This window comes from Ictalurus furcatus, chromosome 7 (assembly GCF_023375685.1).
Source record: "Ictalurus furcatus strain D&B chromosome 7, Billie_1.0, whole genome shotgun sequence".
In the NCBI taxonomy this organism is placed as follows: Eukaryota; Metazoa; Chordata; class Actinopteri; order Siluriformes; family Ictaluridae; genus Ictalurus; species Ictalurus furcatus.
The window spans coordinates 18,611,657-18,629,376 of record NC_071261.1 but is presented as its reverse complement, the minus strand read 5'-3'; the positions used below and the strand labels follow the sequence as shown (position 1 = coordinate 18,629,376).

Genomic DNA, 17,720 nt, shown 5'->3' with positions numbered 1-17,720 from the left:
ATAACGTGTTAGATGGGGGTTTGAATGTTTTATTTTGAACTCCAATTTTCCATCGCATCAAAGTAGCGGCGTCTAGCTGTGTGTTTAGAGAGCCGCTTAATGTGTGTGAGTGTAGCTCAGTGTGAGTTGCTAGTCAGGGCGAACAGAGAAACTTTCACTTTTGGATGTGTTTTTCTTCATATTCTGGACTCATTAAAACGGTGTGTAACCACAGCTGGTTTTACTTGCCAGAGCTGCCATGCTGTTTTATTAAGTTGTTGTCCCGGAACAGAAAGTTTAGGGCTAATCCTATTCTCCTCTTTTCTCTGAGCTCTCTCTATCAAGCGAGTTTTGCTCTTTTGCTAAGGAGTAATGAAAGGCATCTTTCTACTCTCGCTAACAGTTCAGTGCAAAGCTTAGCTTATCTTTAGGACAAAACGAAGAAGACAACTATTTTAACCAACACCATAATTAATGGAAGGTTTTTTTTCTTGTTTTTTTTTTTATTTATTTTTTATTTATTTATTTATTTTTTTAACAAATATGCCTTTTATTACACCAAGTTATAAATATGGTCTAATAGTCTATGAACTGTTTACCAGCACGTGCCATTCTTCTAGTGGGAAGAAAATTCCAGAAAACTCCCTTAACATCACAGCACTGACCGTTCATTTTATTTTTTATTTTGTTCAGTTGAATCCAGCTTTTTAAATATTGTATGCATATTTATTGAATCAACCTATCAGAACCTTTTCCCCGAAAGCATTTACACACACAAAAAAACATTTTATGTCGTATAAACAAAGTGTCGTTCTTGTACTTTTTAAGTTACTCCCTGCTCAAAACAAAACAATAGGACCCTCCCCATAGCATGTGTAATGGTTTTACTGGTTATAATGGGAATTGGATTGGTTTTAATGGAAACTGTAATGGTCCCTGTGGTTCTCTACTGGTAATTTGTTGCCTTCAGTTGGTGGCATGTTATGTCTAGTGGATACCAGTGGGGCTAGTAATGGGAATGGTTTTAATGGTTAATAGCTGGTGGTTTGTAGTGGAAAATGTTAGAATTTGTGTGATGCTTTGTAATGTTTTTTCCAGCAGGGTTTTAAGTAACTTCTGAAAAAGAAGCACATTTAAACTCGTTCAGTGAATCAGTAAGCTCAGTTAGAGCTGTAGATAAAAGCTATAACCACTATAACAATCACACTTAGAAGTAGTTGATGGTGATCTGCACTGTTATTAAGAGCCATAATGATGCAGCTGCACACCATCATGGTGCTAAGTGATATTAATAGAGAAATATATTATGTAATATATTTCTGAGTTTGATACACGTGTGAACAAATCTCTATCTCGGGTACCCAGCACAAGCAGAGTTTGTATCTAGGCTTATTGGTTTGTATTAGTAGTTGACTGGCCGATGCAACAACCAGAATAAGAATATAAACCCAACTTCATAATGAATTTTCCAATACAGGGTGTCCCAAAAGTCTCCATAAATAGGCGGCTATGTTTGCCAGCACCACGTCAGTTGTGTCTTCATCGGTGGATGTTCGTGGACGTCCGCTTCTCGGTCGGTCTGCAACACTTCCAGTCTTTTTGAATTTGTGGATAAGTTTGGCAACAGCGTAGTGTGTGATGTGCTCGCCATGTTTCCTGCTAAAGTCCATCACAACCTTGAGACGGCTTTCCGATCCAGCCACGAGAATGATTTCAATACGTTCTTCTTTTGTCAAAGGCGTTCTTAAAGGTTATTTGATTTTTATATATATATATATATATATATATATATATATATATATATATATATGCGCACTAAGTATGAAAAACTTTGGAAGACATTTTGCTAAAAAGTGTTAATTTTCTTATGTATGGAGACTCTTGGGACACGTACATGTTCAAAAGTAGCTTCATGGTATAATGCAATAACAAGCTGCTCGATCTGAATCCCACCGCCCGCTGTACTACACATCTGCAGACGCACAATCAGGCTGATGGTAGAACGTTCAGCTCAAAGCTGTTGTATACCTTTCCTGTTACACAGTACACAGCCATCTTATGGATAAGCATCTCAAGAAGAAATAAAGAAATTCGGCCTGGCTAGCATCTTTTTTTAATTGCCGTGCAAGGGGAGAACACCACAGCTCATAGCTGAAAGGTCACTTAATGACATTTTGTTGCAGGCTCAAACATGAGGTGCTCCATCAGGCACTTTATCCAGAGATGATAAGGACTGTGTCTACACAATCACCCCCTCCCTGAGAATTCATAGTCTAGTTCTTTCCTTGGTCTGAATTAATGTAGTTAACTAGTACGTTAGACAGATGTATTATTATTATTATTATTATTATTATCATTATTATTGTCCACACAAGTTTAATATAAACTTCTGTGCCTACCCATAAGCCTTCATAACAGCATCCATCCTCTTTTAGATCATATAATGATGGCATTAGGTGATGCCATACCTTCTCTAATGATGTCATCATGGATAAATAACTAGTACAAGGCACTATCAGTTTCAGTCTTCTAACTTTGCATCTCAGTGTCCGAATTATCTGTATGATCTAAAATACATATATAGACAAAATGGCAGTCATGAAGTCATGTTATTACGACGTGTGCAGTGGTTTCCCTGTGAAGTAGGAGAACACAATGCAGCCAGCTATTCGGTTTGGTGTCGAGTTGCTTTGGATTTGCTTTTAATTACAGACGCTGTAAGTTAAATTTAGCATGAGTGGTGACTTCAAACTTCTGGTTTTAGGCGTAGGTGAAGAGTATATACTTCTCCAGTCAGAAAGCTGTGTTAGTTGTTTCCTGTTGTTGTGTTATGCTACACTCAAGATTTGGTGTCATGTTCAAATTTCACTTCAGGACCTGCCTCACGTTTACTTTTCCAATAATTCCCAATGTTTCAGTTTTGTTTTGTCTGCAAAACCATGCACTTGTTGATGTGCTTTAATAGTTTTACCTTTATATGTATTTATTTGGTAGACATGTTTTAATCCAACCCTTTTTACATTTGGGACAGAATATAATGCAAGCAGCTGAGGTGTTGCTCAAGTGTTCATTGGTGGCTCTCTGACATTCAGACTCTCAGCTTTGACCAATGAGTTAATACGTCCACCAAAACACATTTCAGTGTGCTTTTGTGAAACGTGCCACAAGTACACCATTAGAAAAATGGGTGCTTTGGATGGTTAATGGTTTTAGCTTTCTAAAGGGGTTATATTTGCACTCCAAATGGAACCAAATTGTATTTCACCCTGTACTAGCAAGGTGACATGTTTTGTACCTTTTATATGTCCTTAGGAAGCTTTGGAACTAGTTTATGATGCATGATTAGACTTTAAAGACCATTACATTGAAGACTAAATAAAGTTACACAACATGCACTTTTCTAGGTAAAAGATACATACTAGAGATTCGCTGATACAAAATTTCTCAGCCGATACGGATAACCGGTTATGCAGAGTGATATTGGCCGATACCGATAGTTCTGCCTTTTCTTTTAAATGAATAATAATTAATTCCACAATTCTGAAAGAAATACTAATAAAAACTTTATTCTCTCCATTTCAACACATAGTTTCACAGTAACTGGTCTCATAAACAGAAAACACATTACTCTAATTAACATTAACACATGAACTAAATTCTGAAGATTAAAGTAAGATTCCGTAACTTATTGAATGTTATTAATTCATATTAACATTGACTGAATTCTAAAAAAAAAAAAAACCCTGTTAGTCTCACATTCACTCACCACAAACAAAAGCATTTCACTGAACATCAAACAGGTAATATATAATATCAACTTTATATATTAACATTAACTGGATATGAAATATACTACTCTACAAATTAGGGATGTCACGAGAACCGGTACTTCGGTACCAAGTCGGTACCAACATTCTTAAAACGTGACGGTACTTGTTTTTCAGCATTTCCGTTGGTACCGATTGTACCGACAGTAACGAGGTTGCGATTCTTCCAGACCTGATGGGGGCAGGAAATATGCGCAAGTGTTTTAGTCGGTCCACAAGTGGAGATGAAGAAAAGGAACGCCTACAAGCACACAGGAAAAACTACAGAAGATTAGCTTAGCTTAACAAGTTTAGCTCCGCCCCGACTCGTTGAGAGGAAAAGAGAGGAAAGCTAGTATCGGTTTCCGGTGTGCAACCAATGCTATCGTTCATTTCAAACAAAGCGAGGAAACACCTGGAATTTGGCGAAGCAGCTGAAAGACAGTCCTATATTATGTTTGTTTGAGGCAGCTGGCATTGTGGCCGTGAAACCAGCTAACGTTATGCTCCATGTAATGTTAGCAATAGCCAGTTATTTGTTAACGATGCTAACACATTGCAGTGTTATAAACTACCTCTTAATTGTCCACCATGCATCGCCATTCAGCCCGTGTCCTGTCAGCAAAATGTAGCCTAATGTCACTAATAATTATTCAAATGTTCATGCTTTTAATAAATCTTTTTGGCGTGCCACCATATCAGTGAATTTAAACTAATGCTTGTATTCAGAGTATAAGGTGCATGTGTGTGTGTGTGCGCGCGCATTTAAGAGTGCACGTCCACTCATTATCAGACAGTGTTGGATAATTAAAATACCCCCCCCCCCTTTGCCAGTATCAGCCAGAGGAGGATGTCCTCCAGGAGAGTTTTTTATTTTATTATTTTAATTTTATACCACAACGTGGTATCGACTTTGGTATCGAGTATCACGTACTTTTGGTGGTATCGGTACCGACTACTAGATTTTTGGTATCGTGACATCCCTACAACAAATATATTTTTCTGTCCTATATATATATATATATATATATATATGTATGTATGTATGTATGTGTGTGTGTGTGTGTGTGTGTGTGTGTGTGTGTGTATATATATGTGTATATATATATGTGTGTGTGTGTGTGTATGTATGTGTACTTTTTTGTCAACTCATCTTCATTTAAATCTTTCAGTGGTGTACTGGTGCTTTAATTCAGCACAAGCAGTGCGGCAAAAAAAATTGACTCTACGCCGAAACTCTGGCTTCACTGCTGCAGCGTCCGGTGTGAAATTTTAGCAGTACGGAGTTACAGAGATTACAAACTGCAGTTTTGTCGTCATTCCACATAAGAGACATCATCTTTACACACAGCATGAATACGATGTGTTTTCCTGCCCTTTTACTTGACAGGATATAATTGGCCCTGATCATCGGATGTTTTTAAACTATCTATAGATTATCGTCACATCTCTAATACATACCATAAGGGTTTGCTTTTTCTGTAATTTTTTTTTTTTTTCTGAAAAAACCTTTATTTGTGAGAGTGCACAACTATGTATGGAAGAGGAACCTCTGGGACAAACTGAAACCCATTAGGGTGCTGAACCTTTTTCAAAGATTGTAAAATAAGGAACAAATTGGCATATGTTAATTTAGGTGTACACATTTCACACAAAAAAAATCACATGCATGTAAAACAAAAGTTTTACATACAGTTTCTTTCAATAGCTGACGTCCTTGCGATATGAAAATTTTTATCCATTATTGCTAATCAGTAATGAGAATTTAGTCAGTAGTTTTCTGGAAAGTGGTTCAGACTGATTGCTGTTTGACTCCCACCACTCACACAAGTGATAACAGGAATCACTTTGTCTCATGGATCTTTGCACAACATTAAAAGTAACTATAAATGGTTTTTAAAAAGTATATTGTGTCGTTCATTAAATACATTAAAATTGTAAGTGTTGGCAAATGTTTGTGGTGTAAGAGGAATAAAAGACTTTGGGACATGTTTGGTGTGATAATGGCATTCCTAACACAGGTCAAAACACTCAGACTCTTCACAATCACAAGTGGAAGGACTGTAAAAATGTACTAAGTGTGTGTCTCCAACACAAGAGGGCAAATTACGCAGGTCAGGACTCGGCTATCTATCTCAACCTAAAGGTCAATGTGCACATTCTTTACAGAGAAGATAGTATAGACAAAACTCTATTAAACCAGAACAAGCCCCTGAGAACAGAGGGGTTAACCACTTCGCCTCACATACTCACAACATTGTTCTGACATGTTTACCTCACCGGTTTCACTCCAGTTCACACCTTTGGACCCTGGTGTCACGTCACTCTCATTATGTCAGAACTGTGAATCACATAGTGGGGTTTTTGATAAAACTGGTAAAACCCCCTTAGACAAGTGATAAAATGTGACGAAAGCTCCACAGAAATTAGTTTAACAGGTTGTGTTTTTTTGCAATATGTTAATAATGTGTTGCTGATTATATTTTCTCCAACCTCAGAACCCTTGATTTATTACTGCCTGAAGGAAAATCCCCAAATTTTCCAAATCATTGTTGTTCAACTGTCCTGCTTGTCCAGCAGTACATGCGTCTCATTCCTAATCGGTGACCAGAAACTATGAGACTTTGTCAATATGGAGCAGTGATGTCGAATTGCTGTGAAGAGCTGAATTAAAGCAGTGTTTTATGAACATCCCTTAAATTCTGCTGTTTATTCTGGCACTGGAGTTTGTTGTCTCTGGCACTATGGTTGTTACAATGTCATGGTTTCTGTGTTAGTCACACTGTATGATAGAATGGCTACTTCCCTGCTAATGTTTCACTTTTTCACAATACCGATTAATTCAGTCTATCGCTGTCTTCACGTTCATTTAAATAAAAAAATTTTTTTTATACCTGGTCCCCTGTTTGATCACCTGCCAGTTCCTACCCACCAACCAACTGTCCCATATCATACGACACCTATCAAGCGGGGAGAATGAACTCTAATACATGCGTCACTGAGACATGTGAAGCCAGACAACCACATGTTTTTGAACAGCTGCTTATACTGTGTCACTCTCTCAGAGGAAATCGCCATCTGCCCTCTTCCGCATACATGAGCTCATACAGAGACCATGGCCAGTTTCTGCCTCTCAAAAGGTTGATAAACACTGTGATATTTTTGGACTAGGATCGCATAGAGTGAAAATTTCAAACTGTAACACCTCTGTCTGGCTCAAACTAGAACTTGTGACTCATGGATATCAGATATGATTGACTAAGCCACATTATTGTCAAGCCTGCCCCCCCCTACCCCCCACGTCCTCTTCTCGCTGAGGGCTATATTTGGTTGTGGAGGAGATATGTAATATGTGTGGCATCAATACAAAACTTTTGTATCGTCAGAACAAGTAATGAGTCAATAATGCTTTGGTCTAGTTACATATTGGCCTAGTTATGAATCATGCGTCATATTTTTCACATTTTTATATTTTTATCTTGGGTTACATTTTGGCTTATCTGATTTGTATGTCTAAGGTTCCTCCAGCCTTGTTATGTTTCGTTTGTTTGATTGTTTGATTGTTTTTTTTTTTGTTTGTTTTTGTTTTTGCAGTAGTGGAAGCAGTAGTCCCAGCAATGGCCTCAGCTCCAGCTCCTATACCGAGTTACATCTCCAGTTCTCTGAAGAACAGCTCCAGCCAAAACGTGTGTGCATACTGTTTTTACAGCCACTATCACTATGTTCTCTCAACTGCACAAATATAAACACTTGCTTTCTGTTGAGGTTTAGTTAGTCTTGAGTCCTCTTCATATTTCTGTGGCTTGTTTTGCAAAGCACATTTCAAAGCTGCAGGTTAAATTTGTTATCGTGTACAATGCGAACAGTGACAATGGTCTTTTCTCCGTTCGGTCTGGGTGGGCTAGACTTTCTGTTTGCATTAATAATTGACGCTCTTCAGTGTCATCCTATGCTATATAGGATCCGCAGTAGTGCTATACAGAAGCGAACATGGATTACCACGTATTCATTCAGGCAGGTTTACGTTTACATTACATGTAATGAAATGTCCAAAATTGCAAGCACAGTATATACACTACTAGTTTTTTTTGTATCCCTAAATTAGACTTTGCAGTACTGATATAGCATATATTTTTTTTGTGTGAGTATTCTGAACTCCCTTGTAATCGATAAAGACAATCAATTTTAACTACATCAGTATATCGCATAGCACATATGCTTCTCATTTACAGTAGTGGTGGGAGAATGAATGTTGGCAGCAAAATAGTAGTTGCCTAAGGTTAGTCCTATCGTCTGGAATCGCAAGTTCGAATCCTGGCGATGGCGCAGCAGTGGTTGGGAGTCCTAGAGAGCAAAACTGGCCGTGCTTTCGGGGTGGGAGGGATGTCATTACTATTTCTCCGCTGTCAATCACAGTGACACTAACCAATCATGGGCATGTTTGAGCTCATGTATGATGATGAAGGTAGATGCCGCTTTTCTCCAAGTTTGGTTCAGCTGACTTAGGACATAACATGGGCAGCAACTGGAAAATATATGGCAGCCATTTTGTAAAACGGGTGGAGCATCTTGTGAAAGTGATTTGAATGTCCAGTGTCTTGATAATGTGATAATGCTGATGGGATTGGTACGTGTTATTGATGCATTGACCACACCCATAGTACTCTGCATCAGGATGTAATTTTTACCGAATTCAAATTGTCGCGATATGATGTAATTATAGTACATCTTTTACATAGTTTTACTTACCAAGCACAATCATTTGGACATCTTGATGAGATTCTGTTCATTCCATTTTTTTTTTTAATTTTTTTTAATTTTTATTTATTTATTTATTTATTTATTTTTTTGGCGAATATACTTAAAACAGTTCGAGCCTTATGAGCGTAATAGTCAATCGATTAGTGAACAAGTTAAGATGATTTGCAAAAATGTAGTACAGGTCTGGATCGTGTGACTCAAAACGTGTGAATAACAGATAGTGCAGGAAAGATGACGCAGTTGCACTTGTACAAATCACTGCAAGGTTGTTGTTGTTTTTTTTTCACAATATAGAATTATAATAAACAGGTTAAAGAGTTGAATAATGTATGAAATGATAACCCTACCGTACAGAGCGGAGAACTGACTAGCAGCTCTCAAATGGAAGAGTCACCTAATCAAACAATTAAAAAAAATGGGATTTTTAGTTAAACAGGCTTAATTGTCTTTCTACTTCATTTAACACGCCTGATTCTGCTCCTCAGCGGATTAGCAAGGCCTCCGTTGGAGTGGAAGGCGTGTTGGAGTGTAGTACAAAAAAGTACAAATTTGTGTAGAAGTGCAGCCTTCAGGACGTCCATTGGACAATCCTGTATTATGTGGAAAAACACAAATATTTATGCTGTATTATATTTTTAACTAGAATGGGACACATGCAGTATTACAGCTGAATAGAGCTTGTTGAGCACACACACACACACGGTGGCATTGTTGGCAGACGGTGTCCTCTTGGCTGGGTGTGGGGAAACGGCAGGCAGACAGGGAGTTGGCATGCTGGTACACTTTTAGCTGGACCACTGCTGGACTGTACATATGTTAGTGCTCCTCCTAACACCTGGCAGGTGAGAGTGACAGTTCTCGATAGTGCCAGGCCCTGTGTGTGTGTGTGTGTGCATGTGTGTGTCACCTCTGTTACAATCAAAAAACCATTCATCCATTTCTCTCTCTCTCTCTCTCTCTCTCTCTCTCTCTCTGACCACACTTTTTCCCCCTTATTCTCTTTTTCCTCTTGCACAGTGCATCGAGCTTTTTTCCACATGCACTTTTACATGAGGAATTTAAGTGAAAATCTCCCCCCCCCCCTTGTGTTTCAGTACTACTGAGGCCCCATTCACACTTGATATTAACATCTGTATTAGGTTCTTGTCTTATGTGTGGACGGTGCTAAATACAGGTGCTAGCAGGGTCAAGTGAGACTTGCTAAACGCATGTGACCACTTAATATTTGCAGTGTAAACAGTGATGTGTCCTGTAATTCTCTGACAACATAAACAAGTCACCAGGGTTGCAAAGTTCACGGTTTTTCAGGCATCACTGACTTATTTTAAACTGTCCAGCTATGCTATTGATGCACATAACGTGCTAAATTTGTCTGTGGCTTGATTTTGTTTTGTTTTTGTGGGGGGTTTCCTGCAGCATAGGCATCTTGAATAGCCTACATCATATTAATTAAACCTCATTAATTATTACTTAAATATTCAAGCATGCACCTGCTATATTGTGACTGTTCTCAGCATGAGCTCTGCTTGTTATTCTGAATGGAGACTTTGTGTGTCAGTAAATTGTTCTCTTGCTCTCAAAGCTATTCTTTATTTATGGCAATACATGCGCTAATACGGGATCAATTTAGTACCTTGGTGAAATAGCAGTTTAGTGAATAATTTTAGTACTTCTTCATTAAGAATTAATGGTTGACAGTAGTAGAGATAAGAGTTTTGGCGTTGGGGTGGATTTTGTCTTTCTCAAAACATATTCAGATGTCTGGTGGCGTTGTTAAAGGAAATATCATTACAAAGCTGTTGAGAGCTATTAATGAACAGAAAGTTTGCAAGTGAATCACTCTTTTCATGTGTCTGAACATTGAAAGGACACGAAATATGAGATGAGCTAATCCTATGCAAAATGTGAGCTGACAGTTTGAACAATGTGAGCGCTTGATGATTTAGTAAGGAAATGCCATCCAACAGCTAAAGATAAACATTTTGTCTGAGTGTTTTGTTTGGTATTGGCTAGTATGTTAGTGTTTGGTTTTAAATTATAATCTGTTTGCTCTTGGCAGATTTGGCAATCCTGCTGTTGCTGAAATTTTATCATTGGTCAGAGGAGATGCATTCGAGACACATGAAAATACCAGTGTTAACAGCTATCTGTTTTAGTCATCCTCTTGCGATTGTAACTCTCATAACCCGTGGCCATACAAAGTCCGAACAGAGCCTAAGAAAAATATCAACTTTGTGCTTAAACTTTGTTCCTTAACACCTAGAACGCTCCTGGCCACAGATGACCGTGACATTGTGAGGATTGGAATTCTATATACTAATAGTGTATTTATATTTTTCACATTCAAAGTAAGAAAAACTGTTGTAATTTCAGACACTTTGCAATTGCGCCCTACATTTTATGATTCATGAGAAAGAATTAAGAATTCAGGAGAAAGGATTAAAAAGATACTTCACCCAAAATATGTTTGGATCTCATTTTTGTAAATAGAACATAGAAAACATATCAAATGTTTAAACCGAGTAAATGTACCCTTTTAAGAAATACAAAAGGTAATTTTGAATTTGATGGCTGCAACACGTTGCAAAAAAGTTGGGACGGAGCAACAAAAGGCTGGAAGAGTAAGTGTTACTAAAAAGAAACAGCTGGAGGTTAATTGGCAACAGGTCAGGAACATGATTGGGTTTAAAAAGATCTTAGAGAGGCAGAAGTCATTCCGAAGTAAAGATGGGCAGAGGTTCACCAATCTGTGAAAAACTGCGTCTACAATTTGTAGAACAATTTCAGCATAATGTTCCTCAACATAAAATTGTGAAGACTATGAATATCTCATCATCTACAGTACATAATATCATAAAAACATTCAGAGAATCTGGAGAAATCTCTGTGGGCAAGGGACAAGGGCATAAATCAATATTGCATGCCTGTGATCTTCGGGTCCTCAGGCAGCACTGCATTAAATACAGGCATGATTCTGTAATGGAAATCCCTGCAGGGGCTTGGAAACACCTCCAGAACTCATTGTCTGTGAACACAGTTAGCCATGCCGTCCACAAATGCTGGTTAAAAAGCTCTTAATATGCAAAGAACAAGACGTGTGAATATGATCCAGAAACGCTGCCGTCTTCTCTGGGCCAAAGCTCATTTAAAATGGACTGAGGCAAAGTGGAAAACTGTTCTGTGGTCAGATGAATCGAAAATTGAAATTCTTTTTGGAATCCATGGACGCCGCATCCCCTAAACTAAAGAGGACTAAAGAGGAGAGGGACCATCCGGCTTTTTAACAGCACTCAGTTCAAAAGCCTACATCTCTGATGGTATGGGTGTACATTAGTGCCTATGGAATGGGAAGCTTGCACATCTGGAAAGGCAGCATCAATGCTGAAAGGTATGTACAGGTTTTAGAGGAACATATGCTGACTCCAGATTCCATCCCATCTTTACTCCTGAGACACATCTTTACTCTTTTGATACCCAATCATGTTACTGACCTGTTGCCATTTAACTTAATGAGTTGCAAAATGTTCCTTTCTTTTTAGTAACACTTACTTTTCCACCCTTTTGTTGCCCCATCCCAACTTTTTTGAGATGTGTTGTGGCCATCAAATTCAAAATGACCTTTTTTTTTCCTTAAAATGGTGCATTTCCTCAGTTTAAACATTTGATATGTTTTCTATGTTCTATTGTGAATAAAATATGGGTTTATGAAATTTGCAAATCATTGGATTCTGTTTTTATTTACATGTTACACAGCGTCCCAACTTTTTTCCAATTGGGGTTGTATTTTGAGTAAACCCCAAATTGTAAATTTCTTTAGAGAAGATATAATTTTATTTTTTAGTATTATTTTTTTGCAGCTTGGCATTTAAAACGCTGCAGTTTGTAGTCTGGAAGATACAGTAGTTGTAATCTCATACATTGTGTTATTTTTGACTGTATGATACTTTCCACCATTGCACATTGCTGCTGTGTGGCAACAATTTACCAGCTACACCCTAAATAACATTTTTTTTTTAATTATATATTTTTATTACTTAATTTATTACTAAATCAAGTAATAAAAATCCATAATAAAAGTAATGATGCATGCAGTAGAGGGTTAAATTTCAGTCTGTCACTAATGTAAGATAGGTTATTTAAGCCAGTGAACAGCGACCAGCTCGAAAGGACACCACTGTAGTCACTATACAAGTAAAGGTATGACCATGATGTCCTGGGTTTTGAGTGTGAAAACCCTGTCAACTTCTGCCAACAGTCTTTATTGTGTAATTTGATAACCCAGTTCCCCTGCGTTCTTAAGAGAGGAACTACATATTTGTGTATGTTTGGTTGCTTCATTTCCATAAAGCAGAGCTCAACCCAGAAGCCGTCATCTGATGATGCCTATCAGGCTGCAGTGAGTGAAGTGTGTGTGTGTGTGTGTGTGTGTGTGTGTGTGTGTGTGTGTGTGTTACATTCTACTTCACTGAGCTTCGGCTGCCAGCAGGAAAATGACCCAGAGAGAGACGATCTGGATCCCTGTCCACACACACATACACATGCACACACAGGTGCTGTAGTGAAAGAGAGCTGTTCTGCTTTGTTCTTGTCCTCCACTACTCTCACTGTCCTGCTTTGACTCTTGCGCTCTCCTTTAATGAAAGTGAGTGAGAACTGTAGCAGTGTTTTTCCCACCATTTATACCGCACGAGTTACACAATACACATTGTTTCTGTGTCGTGTAGAACTTATTATAGCGTCACTGTGAGATATGTGTGTGTTTGATATACACACGCCCCCATGTCAGCTTGATGTTCCTGTTTGTGTTGACAGGCATCCAGGGAGAGTCTGAAGATGGAGCCACTAGCAGATGTTGCCTTATTGCCAGGAGAAGAGAGAGTGATAGGTGAGTGCATGTGCGTGCGTTTGTGTGTGCGTTTTTGTGTGTAACAAACGAATTGCCCGCACTATTTTTTTTTTTATCATTGTGTATATCTAGATATGTAAGGGTATATATGTAACTATATGTAAGGGTGAAATGTTTTCTACAGTACTGTAGAAAAGTCTTAGGCACATACAAAAAAATGCTCTAGGGCAAAGATGTGTTCAAAAATAATGAAATTAGATGTTTCTATATTAAAAAAAAAAAAAATACTATAAAGAGCAATAAACAGTAATAAATGAAACATAGTTGATTTGGTATGATGACCCTTTGTGTAAAAAGTCTCAGGTGCTACTAATTAGTGCAGTTTTATAAGGAAATGAGCTGCAAGTTTTATTAAGCATCTTGTAGAACCAGCCACAGTTCTTCTGGAGACTTTGACTGTCGCATTTCATTGTGTTTTTTTGTCTGAAAAGTGGTCTCTTACGTAATATGCTGCTTTCTTTACTGACATACAAGCATTTACTGTAACATTTAATTTTGTGCTGGAAGTCTAAAATGTTTTTGTACTGACTTGAAAATGTAGAAGCCATGAAATAAAAATAAAAATCTATAATCTAGTTTGTACCTAAACAAAATCATTGCCTAAGACTTTTGCACAGTACTGTACATTAAATGATTTTAATGTACACATTATCTTATGCTAAGGATGTAACCGAATATGAACACATTATTCAGGTTGAACAGATAATGTGCTCTAATCGGGTACAAATACTGACATAAATAGGTTTTTACGTTCAGGCAGGCACATATTAAGTCCGATATGAATCTCAAATTAACAAAGACCTCATTCATTAACAGGAACATGCAGCGGTCTTTAGTAACTACCTGTCTCTGTGTTCCAGTGGTTTCAATTAGTACTAGTTTATTTATATTCTGGGAAATAGAACCGGCTAAATTTGTTGGGTATATAATAGAAAAATCTAGAAAATATCACAGGTAGGTACAAACAAAAATAACTGAGCTAGATTGTTTTTTTGTTTTGTTTTGTTTTTTTAAAATAAGCACGTGTACGTCTAATTGAAAATTCTGAGCTTGAGTGATGCAGAACTGCCAGAGTCAGTGCTGATTTTATTTATTTTTCCCCAGTGTTATCCGGGGCTTCATATTTAATAATAAATAAATAAAAATAGGTTTAGGCCACATCCACTTCGGATTTAAATCTGGATACAGATATTTGGAGATTGGACATTGTTTTACAGCCCTAATACATGGAAAATTATTTCACAGCAATTAAAATATCTAGTCATCATAAGAATTTAAGCCCATTACTGGGGAATTTTCAATGATGACTGTAAATATTAGGCAGGATCTTTGTTAAGAAAGGCTACATTTAGAAGGAACTTTAGGACTGCCGCTCTGTTCTCCAGCTCAGATCTGACAAGCTGCATTACTGCACTGTACAATCAAACCACATTACTTTAAACAGACAGTCACACTGGATTTAACAAGCTGTGTGTGTGTGTGTGTGTGTGTGTGTGTGTGTGTGTGTGTGTGTGTGTTTGAGCAGGAGCATGGTAGGACTAAAATGCTACTGAGCATAAACGTTTTCTGTGTAGCTCGAACATCCATTACAACATTTCATTTAGGTTACATGTGACATAAAAGTATTCTGTTAGTTTGTATTCTGTTTATTAGTATTTAGGAATAAAATTAAGTTTGCTATACAAGTGTCATCATAATATTGATCATACTCTGATTTTACTATTGATATGTTTAAGATCCCATGCTTTTAGCCTAATGCAAGTCTGGAGTCTTGAAATGGTTTTGTTTTGTTAAAGATGTGTCAATTGATGAGTTAGAGTGGTCTAAATAAATAAATCCACATCATTTTATGGCATGTAATTATTTCTTGTGATTTTTAATTACGGATTACAAACTTTCATTTTCAAACACAAGCCAGAGGTCCTAAAATTAATGTTACGTGCAGCTAGTTAAGTTTCCATGGGACACTTATTGGAGTCATTTTTTGTGGCAAATCATGTGTTATTGATCATTTTATACAGCGGTTAGTTCCGGTCCATGAAATTGATTTGGTCATGCAGTATTCTAAGAGTGCTTAATTTTCCTATTGCTGGGATGTTTTACTGTGTATCACTACACTCGTCTGTGGAAAATTAGTTTCAAACTGTTTCTACAGTAGCGTTAGTGACATTATCAGAGGACGTGGTAAACGATACTTTTCAGGAATATAACGTTTGACTTTAAATATGAATGCTCGTCAGATGAAAAGGAAGTAGGGAGGCCAATTTTACCAGAAACACCTTTAGTGAGAATGTACAAACGAATGTGAGCTAACTAGCAAGCTAGCCTAGATGCTGTTAATGAGTGTGGTTTCTTCTGGATCTGTTTCTGCCAGTGGAGTAAAAATAATAAAAATATTTGGCCATATTGTGTCTGAAATGTCACTTAGTTTATATTAATTTCTTGGCTATAGAACTATTATATAAAAGCAATATTAAGTAAGTAAGTAAGTAAGTAAATTTTATTTATGTAGCATGTTTCACACAGCAAAGCTGACCAAAGTGCTGAACAGAGTAAGGAAAGTAAAAATAGAAAACAGAATAAAACCAAATAAAAACAGACTATAGACAATAGTAAAAATTTGATTAAAACGCCTGGGAGACGAGATATGTTTTAAGCCTCTTTTTAAAAGTGGTAATAGAAGGTGCAAGGCGGATGTCCAGTGGCAATTGATTCCATAGACGAGGGGCAGCAACTGATAAAGCACTATCCCCCTTTTGTTATTGTGTATATATAATATTGTACTCCCAATTATGCAATTATACTGAATATCGGGGTTGGTCCTATGGGCTTGTACCTGCAGCCAAATCACAGCCATGCTTATATTCCATATTCAGTCCCCTCCGAAACTATTGGAACGGCAGGGACAATTATTTTTCATTTTTATTGCTGTAGACTGAAGACATTTGGGTTTGAGATTAAAAGATGAATATGAGAAGAGAGTTTAGATTTTCAGCTTTTATTTCCTGTAGATGTGTTAAAAAACATACAAAATCAGACCATCCAATTTGTAGGTGAGCAAAAATATTGTAATGTGTGTGTGACAGGTGTTTCTTGATACCCAGGTGTGCCCTGTGAAAGTGAATGTTTAAATAATAAATAGCGCTGAATTTCTACTCTTGGTTTTAGAAAAGTAAGCCACTTTGAAACTGAGAAAAGAGGGGAAAATCAATCAGAGGCATTGCACGAACATTGGGCATAGGTAATACAACAATTTGGAATGTCCTGAAAAAGAAAGAAACCTCTGGTATACTAACAACCAGACATCAAACAGGTTGGCCAAGGAAAACAACAATAGTTGATGAGAGAAACATTATGAGAGCTGTGAAGAAAAACACAAAAACAACAGTCATTGACCTCACCAACAACCTCCATTGGGCAGGGGTGAAGGTAACACAATCCACCATTTGAAGAGACTTTGAGAGCAGAAATATAGAGGCCATGCCACAAGATGCAAACCACTCATCAGTAGTAAGAATCAGAAAGCCAGATTGGAATTAATACAGAGATGAGCCTTAAAAGTTCTGGAACCAAGATTAACCTCTACCAAAGTGATGGTAAGGCCAAAGTGTGGAGAAAGAAAGGATCTGCTTATGATCCAAACCATATAAGATCATCTGTGAAACATGGTGGAGGTAGTGTCATGGCTTTGGCTGCTTCTGGAATAGGATCACTAATCTTTATTGATGATGTAACTCATGACAGTAGCAGCAGAATGAATTTAGAAATTTACAGGAACATTTTGTCTGCAAATTTACACAGAAATTAATTAAAATTAAACGAGAGAATGTTTTATCATGCAGCCAGACAGTGATCCAAAACACACTGCCAACTCAACAAAGGACTTCATCAGGAGGACAAGTGGAAGGTTTTAGACTGGCCAAGTCAATCACTATACCTTAACCCAATTGAGCAGCATTTCACCTACTGAAGAGGAGACTGAAGGGAGAAACCCTCTGAAATATGTGACAACTGAATGATGCTGCAGTACAAGCCTGGAAAATCATCACAAAGGAAGAAACTGACAATTGGGCTCCACAGCTACTAGTCAAGGCTCTTGTTATCTCAAAACTGGACTATGACAATGCACTACTCTCGGGCCTCCCAGCCAGCTCCCATCAAACCCCTTCATATGATTCAGAATGCAGCAGCACGCCTCGTCTTCACCCAGCCCAAAAGAACCCATGTCACGCCATCTTCATCTCCCTCCTCTGGCTTCCTGTTGCTGT

At 37.6% G+C, this 17,720-nt stretch overlaps 1 protein-coding gene across 2 annotated transcripts in view; it reads left to right on the top strand.

Moving 5' to 3' along the window:
- The window catches only part of mtm1 (myotubularin 1), a 36,063-nt gene that overhangs the window by 624 nt on the left and 17,719 nt on the right, over nt 1-17,720 (top strand). Inside the window, exons 2-3 of one of the 2 annotated variants that reach the window (XM_053629047.1) lie at nt 7,380-7,471; nt 13,359-13,431. In XM_053629047.1, the coding sequence (XP_053485022.1) occupies nt 7,403-7,471; nt 13,359-13,431 (142 nt within the window). In that variant the 5' untranslated portion in view covers nt 7,380-7,402. The remainder of the gene's footprint in view (nt 1-7,379; nt 7,472-13,358; nt 13,432-17,720) is intronic. The other variant, XM_053629048.1, reaches the window with a different exon arrangement.